Source organism: Schistocerca gregaria, chromosome 1 (assembly GCF_023897955.1).
Source record: "Schistocerca gregaria isolate iqSchGreg1 chromosome 1, iqSchGreg1.2, whole genome shotgun sequence".
Lineage (NCBI taxonomy): Eukaryota > Metazoa > Arthropoda > Insecta > Orthoptera > Acrididae > Schistocerca > Schistocerca gregaria.
In genome coordinates, this window is record NC_064920.1 from 860,359,279 (window position 1) to 860,379,778 (window position 20,500).

Genomic DNA, 20,500 nt, shown 5'->3' on the forward strand with positions numbered 1-20,500 from the left:
CTCACTCACAAATGAAGAAAAGATGTTATGTGGACATGTGTCCGGAAACGCTTAATTTCCATGTTAGAGCTCATTTTAGTTTTTTTCAAACCTACGCTCAATGGAGCATGTTATCATGATTTCATACGGGATACTCTACCTGTGCAGCTAGAACATGCGCCTTTACAGGTATGATACAACATGTGGTTCCTGCATGATGGAGCTCCTGCACCTTTCAGTCGAAGTGTTCGTGCGCTTCTCAACAACAGATTCGGTGACCGATGGATTGGTAGAGGCGGACCAATTCCATGGCCTCCACACGCTCCTGACCTCAACCCTCTTGTCTTTCATTTATGGGGGCATTTGAGAGCTCTTGTCTACGCAACCCCAGTGCCAAATGTAGAGACTCTTCGTGCTCGTATTGTGGACGGCTGTGCTACAATACACCATTCTCCAGTGCTGCATCAGGGATTCTATGCAACAGAGGGTGGATGCATGTATCCTCGCTAACGGAGGACATTTTGAACATTTTCTGTGAAAAAAGTGTTTGAAGTCACATTGGTACGTTCTGTTGCTGTGTGTTTCCATTCCATGATTAATGTGATTTGAAGAGAAGTAATAAAATGAGCTCTAACATGGAAAGTAAGCGTTTCCAGACACATGTCCACATAACGTATTTTCTTTCTTTGTGTGTGAGGAATGTTTCCTTAAAGTTTGGCCGTAGCTTTTTGTAACACCCTGTATAATCTATCTGAAGCCTTCCAGTGTCTCCAGGCCTCTTCAATGTATACAAACTTCTTTAATGATCCTAGAATCAAATGTTAGCTACGATTAAGTTATGCTCTGTGCAGAATTCTACCAGGTAGCTTACTCTTTCATTCCTTACCCCCATTCAATATTCACCTACTACTTTTCCTTCTCTTCCTTTTCCTAGTATCGAATTCCAGTCACCCATGACTATTAAATTTTTGTCTCCCTTCACTATCTGAATAATTTCTTGTATCTCATCATACATTTCATCAATCTCTTCATCATCTGCGGAGGTAGTTGGCATATAAACTTGCACTACTGTGGTAGGCATGGGCTTTATGTCTATCTTGGCCACAACAATGCGTTCACTATGCTGTTTGTAGTAGTTTACCTGCACTCCTACTTTTTAATTCATTATTAAACCTACTCCTGCAGTATCCCTATTTAATTTTGTACTTACAACCCTGTATTCACCTGACCAGAAGTCTTGTTCCTCCTGCCACCGAACTTCACTAATTCCCTCTATATCTAACTTTAACCTATCCATTTCCTTTTTTAAATTTTCTAACCTATCTACCCAATTAAGTGATCTGACATTCCATACTCCTATCCATAGAATACCAGTTTCCTTTCTCCAGATAACGACATCCTTCTGAGTAGTTCCCACCCGCAGATCCGAATGGGAGACTATTTTAGCTCCGGAATATTTTACCGAAGAGGACGCCATCATCATTTAACCATACAGTAAACCTGCATGCCCTCGGGAAAAATTACGTCTGGAGTTTCCTCTTGCTTTCAGCCATTCGCAGTGCCAGCACAGCAAGGCCATTTTGGTTAATGTTACAAGGCCAGATCAGTCAATCATCCAGACTGTCCCCCACAACTACTGAAACGGCTGCTGCCCCTCTTCAGCAACCACATTTGTCTGACCTCTCAACAGATACCCCTCCATTGTGGTTTCAACTACGGTACGGCCATCGGTGTCGCCGAGGCGCGCAAGTCTCCCAACCAATGGCAAGGTCCAAGGTTCTGTTTTATTTACCTCACTGTCATCACTAGTGTCATTTACCTCACTGTCTTCATTATCAAAACTATAAGAAATATCACTTTCAGGAAACAACACTGTCACTTTTTTTCAACAGACTTTCAGTTTCCTTGTCGGAGAGAAACTTTTTATGGTACTGCAGTGCTTGCTATGACACAGATGGTGAAAAACCCTGAAAATGATTGCTTGTAACTCACAAAATATCTTAAGAAATCTTAAGTGTTTTACACCATTTAGTAGATGAATTACTCAGCCGTTCTGTCATGCCATCTACTGACAGAAATGAAGAAACACTGAGAACAAGCTATACCCACTTGGCCTGTCTCACAGTCATTAGTGTAATAACAGCAGCCTGCAAGCCGGCTGTATAAGCCAATGGGATCTTTTTATTTTCAGTGTGACAAATTCTTTTTTAAGAATTATATATGAGTAACTTGCAAATTTATATGGACATAAATCTTTTAGATCTTTTCAATTCATTTGCCATCATATGCATTTCAGCATTACAGGGTAACCGAAATGTTCAATAAAACTACAATTCAATATCCTTGACATCAATTTGTTACAGAATATCAGAGCATATTATGAGCGCAAATGTAACTGGGTATCTCTAACAGAATGTCCTCCTAGTTAACCAAGATTAAGTACAAAAATATCAATCAAGTGAAACACAACTTGCACTTTTCTCACATGACATACTGAAGGCCATGGATCAAGGCAGTCGCTTAGATGCAGTATGACCATATTGGGCATCAAGGGAAATTTGTGACTGGATTGAGGAATTTTTGGTAAGGAGGATGAGGATTCAAAGACAAGTGTAGAAATAACTTAGGGTGTGCCCCAAGAAAGTGTGTTGGGATCCTTGCTGTTCATGCAATATATTAATGACTTTGTGGATAATATTAATAGTAACTTCAGACTTTTTGCAAACGATGCAGTTACCTATAATGCAGTACTGCCTGAAAGAAGCTGCATAAATTTTCAGTCAGATCTTGATAAGATTTCAAAGTGGTGCTGAGACTGGTAAGTTAATTTACATGTTGTAAGTTGCTTTACATGTTCAAAAATGTAAAATTGTGAACTTGACAAATTGAAAACACATACCTTATTTACTTGAATCTAAGCCGCACCTTTTTTTCCGGTTTTTGTAATCCAAAAAACCGCCTGTGGCTTAGAATCGAGTGCAAAGTAAGTGGAAGATCTGAAAAATGTTAGTAGTTGCCGCCACAACCAACTTCTGCCGTCGAATATATGTAGCGCTTCACAGGCATGCTTTGCAGGCACAAAGATAAATACTGACACCAAAATGTATGCGGCAGAAAAAAAAAGGAGAAGAAGAAGAAGAAGAAGAAGAAGAAGAAGAAGAAGAAGAAGAAGAAGAGAGAGATAGAAGTGGAAGACGAGATTTTTTCTCTGCCTCCAGTTTCGACCACTGCATTTTCATACATTATCCAACGAAGTAAATACAAATTCTGTATTGTTCATCTTCGAATGTAGCAGCATTTCAGTGTACTACGAAAATCTGACTGGCAAGACTGTTTGGGATGTTTGTCAATATGGCCAACTCTACATTGTGAATTTTTTCTACCTGTGAGAAGAGATGGTTGCTAATAGGAACTTTTATGAATTGTGAATCACATGCAGTATTCTCTTCACCATAAGAATAATACAAATATAAACATTTTGCCATGTACTGTTTCGTGTTTGCTGCTATCTCATTTAAATCCTGTCTGCCTAATAAACTACGAAATTAGAGCGAGACAACAGCAAACACGGAAGAATATACATATCATTTCATGTTTATATTCGTATTATTCTTATTCCTAATAGTGATCCAGTCAGAAACGATGCACAGCAATTGACTAGATTTATAAATCTAAGATGACTAATTTCTTTGCAGAATGTTATGTACTAAAAAGGCGCGTGCAAAGATTTTCAAACGGAGAAAATTTTTCGCTAAACTCTCATTTAGATCATCTTCTATCATACTCAGTCTATTATTTGGTTATTTTTGATCATTGTCAAAGAAAGCAGCGGTGTTAGTAACAACAAATAGCAGTCTATTGCCATTGTTTCGCTAATGAGACGATTGCTCTCTCTCTCTCTCTCTCTCTCTCTCTCCCCCCCCCCCCTTTTTTTTTAAAAAAATTGTAAGCGGCTGTAGTGTGCACAAAAGCAAGCCATGCCGCAAGCGGCGACAGGCTGAAAACACCCATTATCAGAATGCGAGGAACAGTGCATGACCCAGTACAGTAATGCATTTTCAGCTTAGAGTGACGTAAACACCAATAAAAAAGAGAACGCCACTTATCAGATCAAAGAAAAATAAGCTATCAATTCAAACCAGACAAAGCAAGTGAAAAAGGAAGGGTATCCGTATAAATACGGACGGAGTGCCTGATGCATAGCAGTGGCTACTTGGTAAAGCTTAACTGTTAAGCTTACTACTCGAACCAAACTGCTGTAGCTGTGTCGTCATTCATTCGACCTAAATTGTGTCTCATATTACGATGGACCAACTATGTCTCAGATTTCAGATGCGGCTCAGATTCGTGAAATATTTTTTCCTTGATTTCGAGTCTCATTTTTCAGGTGCGGCTTAGATTCAAGTGCGGCTTAGATTCGAGTAAATATGGTAGTAGTATCCTATGACTATAATATCAATGAACAATGTAGGAGCAGATAGATTGCTACTTAACATAAACGTAACAGACTAAGTTGTTGGCAGGCACAACTAAAAAATATTCCAAGAATATTCTGGTCTGAGCTGCTGGAGTTGGCGGTCACATGTGTGTGAGGAGCGCTTGCTTGTGTAAATGAAGTGTATGTTTCTCTGACAAAGGCTGTAGCTGAAAGCTTATGTGTAAGTATCTTTTAATTGTGCCTGTCGGCAACTTAATGTGTCACTTTACGGTAAGTAGCAATTTATCTTTTCATAGACTTGATATTCCAATCTGGGGGGGAGGGGGGGGGGGGGGGTTGGGTCACATTTGTAATTGCTCAATTCATACAGATACCTAGGTGCAAACAATTTGTAGGTATAAGAAATAGAACCATCACATAATTTGAGTCATGGGTAAATCAGGCGGCAGACAGTGGTTGATTGGGAGAATACTGCAGAAATGCTATCACTCTAAAAAAACACTGCATTAAAAAAACACTCACACAACCCATCCTACAATACTGCTCACACAACTCTTACCAGATAGGACCAACAGTAGATGAAAGGCTACAAAGAAGAGCAGCACTGAATGATCACAGGTTTGTTTGATTCATGGGAGAATATCACAAAGATCCTGAAAGAATTGAACTGAAAGGCACTTGAAGATAAAAGCAAACTATCATGCGAAGACCCATTTAGAAAGTTTCTAGTACCGACATTAAGTGATGAATTGAGGAATATATAGGAACCCCCTACATATCACTCCCATAGAAACTGCAAAAACAAGATTACACTATTTACAGCACATACAGAGGCATTTAAGCAACCATTCTTCGCACAATCCATGTGTGAATGGAATGGGAGAAAACCCTAATAACTGATAGATTGCAATGTATGCTCTGTCAAGCACTTCACAGTGGTTTTCAGAATATAGATGTACATGTACATGTAGATAAGATTTTGAGATGGATTTCATAACTACTAAAGCAAATGACATAGAATATATTTTGCAAAATTTTCCTAATTGGGTTGTTTATCTTGATTGTAATTGACTGAATATTGCCACTTCTGTTTGCTACAGGAAGATTTTCGCTGGACATAATACCCAGGTATACAGCACTACACAATTAGAACTTTTGGAGGTGAAGTTACATGCAAAAGAATTATTACAAAATACTGAAACTGTGTGATATAATGACCTGAAGAAAGTCTGAAGACACATAAAAAGTTAAGCACATACATATGCCTGTCAAATAAAGTATATAGCTAAAGATCAAGTATAGAGAAGATTGTCATCAGAGGATCCAAGTTTGCAATGGGTTCATAGTAATACAGGTCAGTACCACGAGCAAACTGAAACGCTGGCACAGTGGCCTGAGTGCCATGGGGATAGGTTGAGGCATTACCTTGAGTATGACTGGTGGGAAATGCACTGATATAGTGTCCTCTGCCAACATGTTCTGCTGTCAACTTTTGGATGCAACACTGACATGAGTATCTTCAGAGATCATATCCTTAGACTGAAATAGGCCCCTTAGATAAGAATGTTTCATTGTGTGTGTTCTCTGAAGTGGTTAGTAGAGGATGATTAACACCTATGCATTGACTGCTGGGTCCACCATGATGTCGTTATGTGTTAAATCTTTGGGCAGTGCTGTTGAGTCTCAAGTGCCTTTAAAATGTGGGACCAAAGTGGTCATTTCAAATGTCACAGGTGCAACGAAGGTCTCAGATGCCAGCAGGTATGGCCATGGCATCCAAGACATTACAGGTTGCATTACGAGTGATATGTACACTGCAGGTGCACCTCCTGAATGTGTTGGCACTGCTGTAGATATCACCTGCTGGAATAGTGTGTACTTCACTATTTGCAATGGTGCCAGAAGCCATAAAGATTGGCCACTGTAGAATGATCAGACTGATTAGGTTGCTTACAATACTGAAATTTTAGCTGAGACACAATTTCCTGGATCTCATTATGGAAACGAGAACATATGTTTTGAAAAGACGAAATTAAGGGTCCATTAAGGGAGCTAATTCACACAAAAAGCAAGAAAGATCAGAATCTAAACAGAACAAAAGAAAATCTCTCTGGTTTCACAAACCTGTTACCTGAACGGTGTTGAAAAGTTGAATAAAAGTCCCAATCAACCTATGCTTTAATGAAAAATGCAGATGTGGGGTGGAGGTGTGTTGGCAAAAGTTAGTTGATAGAAATATAGGTCAATATGGAAAATTAAGTTCAGTGGACAGGCAGCATGTCAGTCTTTAGTTCATGAGCTTAGTTTGAGGTGCAGACTATGTATCTCACCGTGAGATTAACAACTGTGGCATGTGCACTATGGAGTTGTTCTCTGTACTTGTGCTGCTTCAACTGACTTTGATGCATAACTGAGATCAGTATCTTCAGATTTTACAACTGTAAAGTTTTGAACATTTATTTGTTTGTACAAAAAACAAATAATAATTAAGCTTCCTGCAAATTAAAGTTCCATGCTACAGCAAGGGTCAAACCCCATGCTTTGCCCTTCGTGGACTCACTGGCGGTTAACAGTTAAGAGTAACAAGGTATTTCAAAATAGAGCATTGGCTGCTAAAGGCAGGAACAAGGTTTAAATATCAATGGCATACATAATTTTACGCTACAATAAATTCACTTACTTTTAAAAAACCACACAAAACCATAATAACAACTATTTTATGTATACTCATTGTGACATCACTATCAACTTACAAGAGGATACACATGTTCCAGGCAAAGTGTGATAGTGCTGGGCACAAAGCGCTTAAATGAAGCAGCTGGCTCAGCTATAACAAGCTGCAGCAGCTGAAGAAATTTTTCAACAACTCTAGCTCCAGCACCACCTTCCTGTCCCATAGATGTGGATAACTGTTCTCTGGAAAACAGAAGATGCATTGAAATATTACACTTTACTGTTATATTATTAAAATGACAACTAAATGAACAACAAATTAACTTTTTGAAACTTTAATGAAGAATGTCTGTTATAATAAGACAAAATGATAATTACAGTCTTATTACCAATATATTGTGCCAATGTATTTGGCTTAAGTGGAATAATTACCACCTTTGTTACTGTTGGCAGTATGATATCCTAGAGAGAGAGAGAGAGAGAGAGAGAGAGAGAGAGAGAGAGAGAGAGAGAGAGAGAGAGATATTACCACCTTTGTTATATTGGCAGTATGATATCATGGGGGAGGGGGAGGGAGAGGGAGAGTGCAGTTGACATAAATAAAAACAGAGTCACAGAAATCATTTTTTACCATGTTCATATATTTTACAATATGATATTTGCAGGACTGTATTAACTATACAGGAATAGGAGATTTTAGATGCATAGGTCTCCTGTTCTTATAAGTTTTCCAATGCTTACAAATATTATTTCTTGATTCTAGACTCTGAATGAAAGTTCTGAGTGTTTTTTTTAGCATCTTGATGATTTGATGTGCAAAATATATTTTGTTAGCTTCTTTTAGCACATGAATAACTGAAAGCATAGTAACATAAAAACTGTAACGTTACATACCCCTTCCTGAAAAAGATCACTGAAATTAAAAACTTTACTCAAGCTGAGTCCGGGAGCTATACGTGCCCTGAAGGTAGACCACTCCTCCGTGTGAACAAAGTATCCATTACCTTGGTACTTCACTGTGGAGAGTATGAGGAAGAGGGGCCACATAACTTTCTAATGCTTTGATCTGCAAACCATTCCTGATGTCCCATTCTTTCCACTCTGTCTGAGCTGCAGATAAGGTACTCAAAGACTGACAAGTGCCTGTATAGAATTCTGTACTCCTTCTGACCCACATATCCCTGCCTTCTACATACTTGCCAAAATACAGAAAAATAACCATAGCCCCAATTGCAAGTGTATCAACCCTGGTACACCAGCATCGCATAGAGCTTCCCGTCCTATATGAAAGACATCAAACACTTCCTGAAATGCCTGTAGTCAATTTCCATCCCCAACCCAAGTGGAACCTTCCGTATCACTATATTAAGAGGAAGTTAATGAGATTAAAGTTCAATGCTTAGAATTTTATAGAGTGATAGAGGATATTTGTCTGCACCATGTCCCAGACCGGGATGCAAAACTAGAACCTTTGTCTTTTGTGGACAAGAACTTTAACAGCTGAGCAATCCAAGCAAGACTCACAACCCAACCTCCCAGCTTTATTTCCACCAGTGCCTCTTGTACCTTCCAAACTTTGCAGAAGTTCTGCTCCATGCCTTGTGGGCCTATCACTCCTGGAAGAAAAGATATTATGGAGACACATCTTATCCACAGTCTGAGGTACTGTTTCCACAATCAATTTTCATACTGCTGGGAGGTGTGTGTCGGTTTGAAACTTCCTGGCAGATTAAAACTGTGTGCTGTACCAGGACTTGAACCTGGAACCTTCTCTGCCTTCAACACTGCTGGAAGACCTTCCACATTAACCAGGAGTCTTTTGTGATCAGCCTTGCTCATGCACCTTAACTGATGATTGACAGTATCTTGCAAACAATCTTCCATCATTGTCAATAGATATATTGTTATCTACTACCAGCTTAAGAATCCTTTTGTTATATGTAGGCCATACAAAAAGACATCGAAATATTTGGCGATCAAAAACTGTGCGAGACTTGGCTGGGGAAGTGTCAAAACGTGCAAAGAATTTTCTCATAGCTCTTTAGGTAATTCCATGCTCTTGAATGATCTTTTCCATTCTCCATCCTCCTCACATTTTTTTCTGTCTCCAATGTTGATGGAAGACCTTCAATGTTTACATGGGGTCTTTGGTGGTTGGCCATACTTGCACACCTCAGGTGTTGCTTGATATGTTATAGAAAGAGTTTGTGTAGGAAGATCACCAACAGCTAGCAGTGTCGTTGTCTACTATAAACTGCAAAGCACTAACTGCTGCAGGAGAAACAGCTATCTATAGATCTGTGGCAATGCTGAGGAGGCATTACCATAAGACATTTACAAAATTTCTTTTTTAGTGTCTTCAATTCTTGAAATGTCCAGATTTTAGTATTTCCTTTGAAGGACTATTTATGACAATTAATTATCACATCAATGTAACTTTTTATGTGCAAAAACGTTAGCTCTTAAAGAGATGAACTTTTTGACACTTCATTATCATAGGTGCTAAACATTTCATTTTCCCATCAAATCATAAATTTATCTTAATTATCTGGATTAATTTCAAGCCCTTTTGATCTCACACTGATTAATTTCATACCCCATTTGGCTATTTTGTACTTTTCATTTGGACCCTGAAATTGAGACAAAACTTTTCTCTCAAATTATTAGTTTTTTCTTAATTACTCTAATTACTTTAAAGCATTTAAACCTTTTTTTTGTAAAGCTAGACATCACACTAGTCAATTTTATATGCCATTTGTCCAATAGGATACCCCCTTGCACTTTATGTGTGATATATGTACATAACAGGTGTCATAAGACTTATCAGAGACTTCTTTATTATCTAATGAAGGTATATTACCTATTAAAAACTGCTGATGTAACTGAAACTGATAACTGTCTGGGAAATATGAACATTTGGTTCAATTTCTTATGTCATAATCAATGTTTTTGAAAGCCTACAGCTGTCATTCATTATTTAAATAACGATATATTGCACTAGTTACGTATTTTTTCATCTTTAGCATGACATGTTTCAAGAATTTTTTCTTGTTGTCAAGTGCAAATAAGTAAATAAGTATTTTGTATGGTGTTTGAATGTGTTATTCTGCGTCTCTTGCACTGTAGTCATCTTTTTGAGGTTACCAGGAACTTTGCCTCATCAGTTATGTAGAGAACCACACACACACACACACACACACACAAACTACCACTCACATTGTTAGTTTATGTAACATCACAAAAAATACATACATAAATAATACACTCGACAAAGAGAATAAATTCTCAAAATACGTTTTGTTCAGCAAGAATAAAATTCGTAACCAGCGTTGTGTTTAAACTAATACCATTTGAGCAACGTAAAGTGAATGACAGTGTCAACTAGAGCTCCAAGTGGCCACATGCCGAAACATGCCCAATATGGTTTGACAAATGTGTCACAATGATCACAACAATCACGGAATAGCGTTTGCGCAGTAGACACAGTTTGGAAATAGTTGTGATTGATCATGATATCTTCATTCGAACAAACATAGTTACTTCCATCAGCCACAATGCCAAGTAGAGCTTGGCAGCGGCGGGAGATAAGGCATGAATTGTTCCAACTTTTACACGTTTACTGGTTCAAATACACTGAGTAGAGTGCCCTGGTCCCAAGAAACTTAACCACCTAATATTTGTAAGCACTAATGGATGGCCAACATCATTCCATCGTCATTTTTTCTCCACAAATATCTTTTTGTAATGGGTAAATTGTGGGAAAATTATAAACATACTGGCACACAATCAGGTACATATTAACACCGTGGGCCTGGAAATTTGACGGGACTGATAAAAAATGTTGTAAACGGCAGGAAAATGTTAATTCTGGGAACATAAAAGAGGGGTTATACTGTACTTGTGGACTACACCTGCCGTGAAGATGTTGTGTACTTATAACAAGCTTAAAGTACATTAACACTTGTGAAATTTGTTATCAACAATCAATTCCATCTTCAGTATAACAGTGTCATTCACTGCTAAATATATGAAGGGGTAAATGTTATTGATAATCCTTTACTGAAGTAATTTGTGGCTGAGAAAAGACAGAATTACATAGCATCGGTAAAAAAATTATCAGCAAACAAAAATACAGGGGTTAGATAAAAATATGGGGACACCCGCAAGAGACGCATTCTTGAATGTAACTGCAGATCCCAGCCAATCCTGAAGGTTCCCCATTGCTGTATTTGATTATGAACACACCTGTGTAATGTCCTCAACAAATGTGTCAGTCATGGGAAGAACAGTGTTCTGTGTATTTGTGAGTGCATTATGCCGGAGCTAGGTGAGGAACTGTACCAAAAACGTAGATATATTATCATCCTACATTCATTAGATTTTGCTAGAAAATCTAGTGTCCAGTACACAAGGTCAGTCATTGGAACACTATTCCACGTGGGAAAAATACACAAACACACATACAAATTTCAAGCTTTCGCAACCCACGGTTGCTTCCTCAGGAAAGAGGGAAGGAGATGGAAAGACGAAAGGATGTGGGTTTTAAGGGAGAGGGTAAGGAGTCATTCCAGTCCCGAGAGTGGGAAGACTTACCTTAGGGGGAAAAAGGGACAGGTACACACACACACACACACACACACACACACACACACACACACACACATCCATCCGCACATATACAGACACAAGCAGACATGGCAGAAGTGTTATTACCTAGGAAGACACTCATCTTTTTTAAGGAGTTAAGAATTCTGTGAAGGGGAAAACTTTGTACGTATCATGCAGCATTTTATTAAATGTTCTGGCAGTTTTATGGCTCGACAAACACTGCTAATTTGTGATAACCATGTGTATGAAACAAACATGACATGCTGATGTACACACTGAACAATCGAAATAGGTATGGTGGAAGCTTAACAGGGGGACATAGAGCAGAAAAAAATCACCTGCTCAGTCACAACAAGGACGAAAGTGGGTGTGTTGAGTGATCGTGACAGACGGTTACTGAAGAGTATTCTGACGAAAAAATAAAGAGGAAGACAGCTGCAACAGTCACTGCAGAACTGAATGTAACACTTTCAAGCAGAGTCAGCTCCAAAATAAAGTGAAAGGGGCTACATAATCTGGGAATTGCATGGTGAGCTAAAATTCCAAAACCGTTTCTCACTGATACAAACATTCTTGACTGGAAAGTGTGATGGACTATGGAGCAATGAAATTAAGTCATTTGACTGAGTGAATCTTGTTGCACACTCTCTCCAACTTGTGTCCATTTACATTCCAATAATGAAACATGGTGGGGGTCAGTGGTGATTTGGGCAGCCATATTGTCGTATTCCAGGAGCCCACAGTTACTTTGTAAGGCTTCATTACTGTCAAGGATTATGTGACCATTTTGGCTGATCAGGTCCATCCCATAGTATTTTTATTCCCCAATAGTGACATTTTATTCCAAGATGTCAGGGCCCCTGTTCACACACCTTGCTTTGTCCAGGACTTGTTTTGTGAGCACGAGGATGAATTACGACATCCTCCCTGGCCACCACAGTCACCAGAGCTCAGCCTTTGTGGTCTACTTTGGAGAGGAGGGTGTGTGATCACTATCCAACTTTATTGCAGTTACCTGAACTTGCCATTATTTTGCAGGCCAGGAAGAATAGAATACAATTCCCTTGATAATCACACAGGACCTGTGTTTATCCATTTCAAGATAACTGGAAGCCATTTTGAAACCCAACCGTTTTCCTACACTGTATTGGGCATGATAATGAGTTGTTTTTCTGCTTTTTTCACATTTTTGTCCTCCTCCTGTATGTTGAAATGTTTACAAAAGTTTGCTTTCATTGCCAGCTCTTTCTACAGCATAGAGCAGTTCTTGAATAGAATAACATTCAAATAAATATCTACTGAGTTGCCTGTATGTAGCTATATATAATTTAACTAAAAGTGAGTTAACCGGACTATTGTAAAAACATATTCTACATCACAATATTTATCTAGAATGTTGTCTATGCATTATGCAGTAAATAATTTGATGGAAAAGTAATTACTATAAAATTTTAAATAAGTTTTCTATTACCACATAAATTACAGTTAAGTTCAAACACATCTCACCTTGTGAAAACATCCAGGAATGTTTGGACAGTTGTTTCTGTAAGTGATGCTCCTAATTGTTGCTGTAAGCCTGCAAATGCTTTCATGAAGAATTCAAGTATTGCTTCACAAACATTAGGTGTCCGCACGTATGCTGGGAAGAGTGATAATGCTTTGTGAACATTTGCCTGTAATTAAAAGGAGACAAATTTTAGATAACTGTATCAGAACAAAATGTGAATATGCACTTAAAAGTATGGATAATATTTTAATTTTAGTTAATACAGCACTAAATAAAGATAGGTAAATTTTTTATTTGGTAGGTGGTACCACACCTAATATGCAAACAAAAACTGACACAAATACTACACATTAGAAGCATAGGTTCCATCACGTAGCAAGAGAGAGCCCAAGGTAGGCCATTCATAAGTGTCCTAGACCAGGGCCTGCAATGGCAATGCTGTTAATCCCTGAAAAACTCCATTAGAAAAAAAATCTCTTATCTGATGATGATAAATGTGGTTTGGAAGAACAGTGTTTGTTTAATTGCTGCTACTGTCTGCCAAGTAATTGTTCCATCTTTATAATAGTTTAGAATGAAACATTCATTTCTTCCTTAAATACAGCATTTATTTATCTTCTCCTATGAGTTTCAATGCTGAATCACATTAATTTGAAGCAGATCCTAGTCATAATCCTTAGTCACTATTTCAGGTACTTATTTCTTTTCATAAATTAAAAAAGATATTTACTAGCATTTAGCCAAATGAAACATTACAATCATCATTGTGCACATGAATATAACAAACAGCTAATAAAATTTTTCTTACAGGTCACTTGAAGGGTAAATCCTTCCCGGTGTAGCATTTCAACGTACTACTATTACTACTTTGAAGGAATTACCTGCAAACAAATCGGGGGCACAGCTATGGGCACCCACATGGCACCATCCTATGCCAACTTATTCATGGGCTGTTTTGGGGAATCCTTCCTAAACACCCAGGATCCTAAACCCCTCACCTGGTTCAGATTCACTGATGATGACATCTTTGTGATCTGTATCGAGGGTGAGGACATCGTATCGTATCCACGTTCCTTAACAACTCCTCCCCCATTTGCTTCACCTGGTCCTACTCAACCCAACAAGCCACCTTCCTAGATATAGAGCTCCACCTCAAAGATGGCTACATCAGTACCTTCATCCATATCAAACCTACTAATCACCAGCAATACTCCCACTTCGACAGCTGCCACCCATACCACAGCAAGAAGTGCCTTCCATACAGCCTAGCAACCCATGGTTGTCACATCTACAGTGACAAGCAGTCCATCTTGAAATATATCAAGGGTCTCACTGAAGCCTTCATAGACTATAATTATCCTCCCAACCTTGTACAAAAACAAATCTCCTATGCCATATCTTCCCGGTCTCCCAACACCTCCTGGAGTCCCACAGCAGCCTTCAAAGGTAATAGCACAGAAAGGAATCAAACAAGCGTTGAAAGTTATTAGCGGACAAAAGGGGACTTTAGTGAGAACACTGCCTGTGATCAATGCTGCAGGCAACACCATGCCACCCATAATGGTTTTCCCACGAGTTCATCTTAAAGAGTTCATGCTTTATGGTGCACCTACAAGAACGCTTGGACTGGCTCATTCCTCAGGTTGGATGACTTCAGTTAACTTTGTACTCGTCATGCAGCATTTTATTAAATATTCTGGGAGTTCTATGACTCGACAAACACTGCGAATTTGTGATAACCATGAAAGTCACATGTCAGTTGAAGCCATTAATATGACAAAAGCTAATGGAGTGCACATCTTAACTGTTCCTCCACATTCAACCCATAGAATGCAGCCTCTGAAAGTTGGAATTATGAAGCCATTTCAGGCTTATTATAATGCTGCTGTAGACACATGGACGAGTGAACATCCAGGACAGTCCTTCACCATCTATAACATTGCAGCTCGTGTAGGTATAGCCCATGTACGTGCAATGACTCCACAAAATAAAATCAATTCGTTCAAGATATCTGGCATTTTTCCTGTTGACAGGCATGTTTACACAGATGATATGTTTCTGCCAATTATGGTCACTGACAATCTTCATCCCCCAGATGAACAGAGAGAAACAAACCAGGATCCTACAACTGAAGGACAGAACAGTGACCAGACAGCACTTGAATGCAATCCACCACAACAGAGTGGTGATCCTAGAAGGAAGGCTGATTTTTCACAACAACCGGAAAGTCCACAAAGTTCAAACCATTCTCCTCCATCTTCAAGTTACATCATTCCTGAACAGTTCCGTGGCTATCCAAAAGCAGAAAGAAACAACAGGACTAGGAAACCTAGAGAAAAGGGGGAGAAGCAAAATTATCACTGATGTGCCAGAAAAGGTAATCCTGGAAGAAAAATTCTTAAAGTCCACAAAAGTTGGCCTACAGGTTACAAGTGTGAAGATGAGTTTCTTCAAGAAACAGAAAACTAGGTCTGAAAATGAAGACGAAATGCACCACACTGATAGAACATCGGACTTGGAAGATGATATTGCTCAATTAAGTGAAGATGAAGTTACAGTTCCACAAAACCCTTAAATCAGACATTACGTTCTCATTACGTTTATCAACAATAAAAGTGTAGTCCATTATATATGGAAGATTTTGAGGAAAAATATATAAATAAATAGATAAAAAATGTGATGATGGGAACTTTGAAGTTTGTTTTCTAAGAAAGTCGCAGAAGACTGAAAATATACTCCTGGAAATTGAAATAAGAACACCGTGAATTCATTGTCCCAGGAAGGGGAAACTTTATTGACACATTCCTGGGGTCAGATACATCACATGATCACAATGACAGAACCACAGGCACATAGACACAGGCAACAGAGCACGCACAATGTCGGCACTAGTACAGTGTATATCCACCTTTCGCAGCAATGCAGGCTGCTATTCTCCCATGGAGACGATCGTAGAGATGCTGGATGTAGTCCTGTGGAACGGCTTGCCATGCCATTTCTACCTGGCACCTCAGTTGGACCAGCGTTCATGCTAGACGTGCAGACCGCGTGAGACGACGCTTCATCCAGTCCCAAACATGCTCAATGGGGGACAGATCCGGAGATCTTGCTGGCCAGGGTACTTGACTTACACCTTCTAGAGCACGTTGGGTGCCACGGGATACCATGCGGACGTGCATTGTCCTGTTGGAACAGCAAGTTCCCTTGCCGGTCTAGGAATGGTAGAATGATGGGTTCGATGACGGTTTGGATGTACCGTGCACTATTCAGTGTCCCCTCGACGATCACCAGAGGTGTACGGCCAGTGTAGGAGATCGTTCCCCACACCATGATGCCGGGTGTTGGCCCTGTGTGCCTCGGTCGTATGCAGTCCTGATTGTGGCGCTCACCTGCACGGCGCCAAACACGCATACGACCATCATTGGCACCAAGGCAGAAGCGACTCTCATCGCTGAAGACGACACGTCTCCATTCGTCCCTCCATTCACGCCTGTCGCGAAACCACTGGAGGCGGGCTGCACGATTTTGGGGCGTGAGCGGAAGACGGCCTAACGGTATGCGGGACCGTAGCCCAGCTTCATGGAGACGGTTGCGATGGTCCTCGCTGATACCCCAGGAGCAACAGTGTCCCTAATTTGCTGGGAAGTGGCGGTGTGGTCCCCTACGGCACTGCGTAGGATCTTACGGTCTTAGCGTGCATCCGTGCGTCGCTGCGGTCCGGTCCCAGGTCGACGGGCACGTGCACCTTCCGCCGCCCACTGGTGACAACATCGATGTACTGTGGAGACCTCACGCCCCACGTGTTGAGCAATTCGGCGGTACGTCCATCCGGCCTCCCGCATGCCCACTATACGCTCTCGCTCAAAGTCCGTCAACTGCACATACGGTTCACGTCCACGCTGTCGCGGCATGCTACCAGTGTTAAAGACTGGGATGGAGCTCCGTATGCCACGGCAAACTGGCTGACACTGACGGCGGCGGTGCACAAATGCTGCGCAGCTAGCGCCATTCGACGGCCAACACCGCGGTTCCTGGTGTGTCCGCTGTGCCGTGCGTGTGATCATTGCTTGTACAGCCCTCTCGCAGTGTCCGGAGCAAGTATGGTGGGTCTGACACACCGGTGTCAATGTGTTCTTTTTTCCATTTCCAGGAGTGTAATTTCTTCTATCCTGTGGTTGAAGATATTTTGAATTCCAAGATTTGTGATACAGTTATGGTGTTACCTCAACCTCAAGAACATGGAAGAACATAATTTTGGCAATCGCTGCTTTCTTTCCCTGTTACGTTTTTGCAGTATAACATTCGTTAAAATAGTTTTTTTACAGAGGTAGTTCATAACTTTTTTTCTAATTCTATTACCATTATATTTCATGGTTTATCTCACAGAAAAAAGTTTCACTATTGCAACTGTTTTGTGCCTTTTTCAACCAATAAAGTGTTATTTTCTTCAGAGATATTTTATCTTATGTCTTAATTTATCTCCAAATAATTAAAAAAAGAGGAACAAAATCAATGTTTCTAATCCAATTGTTAAGTGTGTCATTCTTGCCGATAGTGTCTCAACCTTCCCCATTCAGTGTCTCAACGTAACCCACCAGTAGGGCAGCATGAGACATTGTACATCTTTCATATTTTGAAAGAATTTTCAAAAACCAGGCAAACTTTACATCTAATTCCATAAATAATTGTATTTACAATAATTATACTCCAAAAAATAGTGATAGCAAAACTGTACAGGGGCTACTTACAAATGTACAGACTTTTTAATTTTTGTGCCTCAACATGCACCACTTTTCCCTAATTGTACTTTCACAAACAAGTACCTTTGATATTACAAAAACATTTTAAAAAGTAGGTGAAAATACTTCAGTAAAAACATTACACATGCACCTGAATGACAGAAAACAGAAGTTTCTTCGTATTTGTTATTTCCGAACAAACAGATTCAACCAGGTCACCAAGCAGCAGCAGTGTGTTTGTAATTACATCTTGAGCATGAGGTGAAGTTGGTGTCACATGTTGAAAGCAGGCAGTGAGTGAATCCATAAGATCTGTCAGCAACCTGTGTCGTTCATCCCAGCTTTGCTCATTATTAGGTACCCCTGGGCAAGACAGCAGTAAGGTATTACAAAGTGCTCGTGTCACTAACCGCTTTGTCTGTGGACGAAAATGAAATAAATATTAAATGATAGTAATTGATATAACATATACTCTAAATTTTTCTAACATGAATTTCTGAAAAAGCATTACATGATGTACACTGTAAAATTATAATGCAGCACAACAGTTGTGCAGTACTTACCTTCACATAGCAAAATTCCAATACTGGTAGTAAGACACATTGCAATTAGAGAAAAACTATAGTTAGTTTTTGGAACTAATATTTCTTTCAATGGAAAGGAAAGACAGGTTTTGGAAGGAGCAGCAGGTAATTCACACCCCACGGTGTGAAAAATCCACCTGTTTTTAACAATTTTTTTTCCTCTTAATGTGTCTGTCACCACTAGTGGAATTTTATTTCCTGGTCAGCCATTGTCTCCATATAATATTAAAGTTTTCACTAATAAATTATCTTCTGAGAGCATGCAGCATTATTAAATACAAAAATTACTCATAACTGAATAAAAGAACACAAATTTTATTTTAACTTAATTCATTCTGTCTTATGTCTGTGTGTTCTCTCTCACTAACACAAATGTTTGTTTATTTATTCACAATATCATGTTCATGATGTGGGATACAAATTATAGCAATACAAAGATGCAGGAGCATAAACCTTTTTATTACATAGATTTCTAAATATACAAATTCTTAAAGGACAGAATACAGTTACATTTACATTACAATACTTTCTAGCAGCGATTTCTATTTTAAAATACAAAGTCAACCTGAGAATTATTATTATTATTATTATTATTATTATTAAACCACTTTCACATTCTGGTTCGTATATTTTGGAAAGAATTTTCGTTAGATGTGACATAAGTTAGTCTTCATAAATTCAGCAATAGAATAAAAACAGTGCTGGAGCATTATAATTTATTATAGAGTATGCTGTGTATTTGCCTCACACTGTCACGGCATTTACTCAGTCTCTCTGATTTGTTACATGAAAGTTGCCATAACCATGGCTGTGATGACCATGCACACTGGCCGTTATTTGGTTCACACACACACACACAGGACAGGGAGTATTCCCAGTTCTTTAAAGATTGTCTTGGTAGGTGTATGTGGTTGTAGTAAAATCAAGACCTTGACAATTTATTTTTGCATAATGTAAGGATCTACAGATTGCGTGCAGCCATATGGTGCGTTAACATGCGCTCGCCAGCCGACCTGTCTGGAATGATGACAATTTGCTTGGTCAGTAGATGCGCATCCGGCCGCACTGCGACGGGGAGTACGCGACTGGATGCCATCCACAACGGGCAGTATTCTAGCGCGGATTCGGGTGTGAATATGTCTCTTTTCTTAGCTCACCATGGGAGCCTTCGATACGGCCGTAATTAGCCGGTATTAGGATGTCAGACACAATGATGATGGGTGCACATAGCATGCGTGTTTTATAGTCCGCCTTTGTCACTAAAACTGTTTAAACTTACTTCTCGCGTTTGCATATTGCCGTATCTCAAGGACCCACCACTTACAAATCCTGACAAAATATTCGTGTAATCATCATCCTGGACAATAACACAGACTAACCCCCTTATAGAAGTGGTGTCAGAATAACAAATTTTTGCTTTTATACTGTCTAGCAGAAAGGAATGCCATATGAAATGACTAAGTTAACTAGTGCAAAGTACACGGTTTTTATGGTAGTGAAGTCACAAATACATGGAGAACTCTAAAGGCATATCAGAGGATACTCAGTTTATCTTGGTGGATCTTTCACTGTAGTGTGCTGTCTATCCAGATTCCCAGAAATTTACTCTCACTGACCTGTTTGATAACTTTCTTGTCTATGACTAATGATGCTACATGTGTTGTATGAATCTTTGATGGCCAGAATATCATATGAGCTGTTTTTTTCCATATTAAATAAGAACTGTTTTCATGGAGCCAGTATAGCAGCATTTCACAGCTGTCAACTAAATCGGCTCCACCTGCCGTGGAGAAATGTTACAAGAGAGGAAGTTTGTATCGTCAGCAAATAATGCAGGTGTTGCTGAGAGTAGGCATTATGGGATGTCATTAGTAAAGAGTAGGAAGAAGAGAGGGACCTAAGATTGAGCTCTGAGGGACTCCTGATATGACTGGTATTGTATCTGTACAGCTTGTTCTTCCATCATGTGTTG

The 20,500-nt window shown here is 39.4% G+C and overlaps 1 protein-coding gene across 3 annotated transcripts in view; it reads right to left on the reverse strand.

The window, feature by feature from the left end:
* Window positions 1–20,500, reverse strand: part of LOC126272879 (exportin-6-B) — a 303,000-nt gene that overhangs the window by 32,242 nt on the left and 250,258 nt on the right. For 2 of the 3 annotated variants that reach the window (XM_049976114.1, XM_049976125.1), the window contains exons 14-16: window positions 18,096–18,362; window positions 13,205–13,371; window positions 7,171–7,333 (exon numbers count right to left, since the gene is read on the reverse strand). In XM_049976114.1, the coding sequence (XP_049832071.1) occupies window positions 7,171–7,333; window positions 13,205–13,371; window positions 18,096–18,362 (597 nt within the window). The remainder of the gene's footprint in view (window positions 1–7,170; window positions 7,334–13,204; window positions 13,372–18,095; window positions 18,363–20,500) is intronic. The other variant, XM_049976134.1, reaches the window with a different exon arrangement.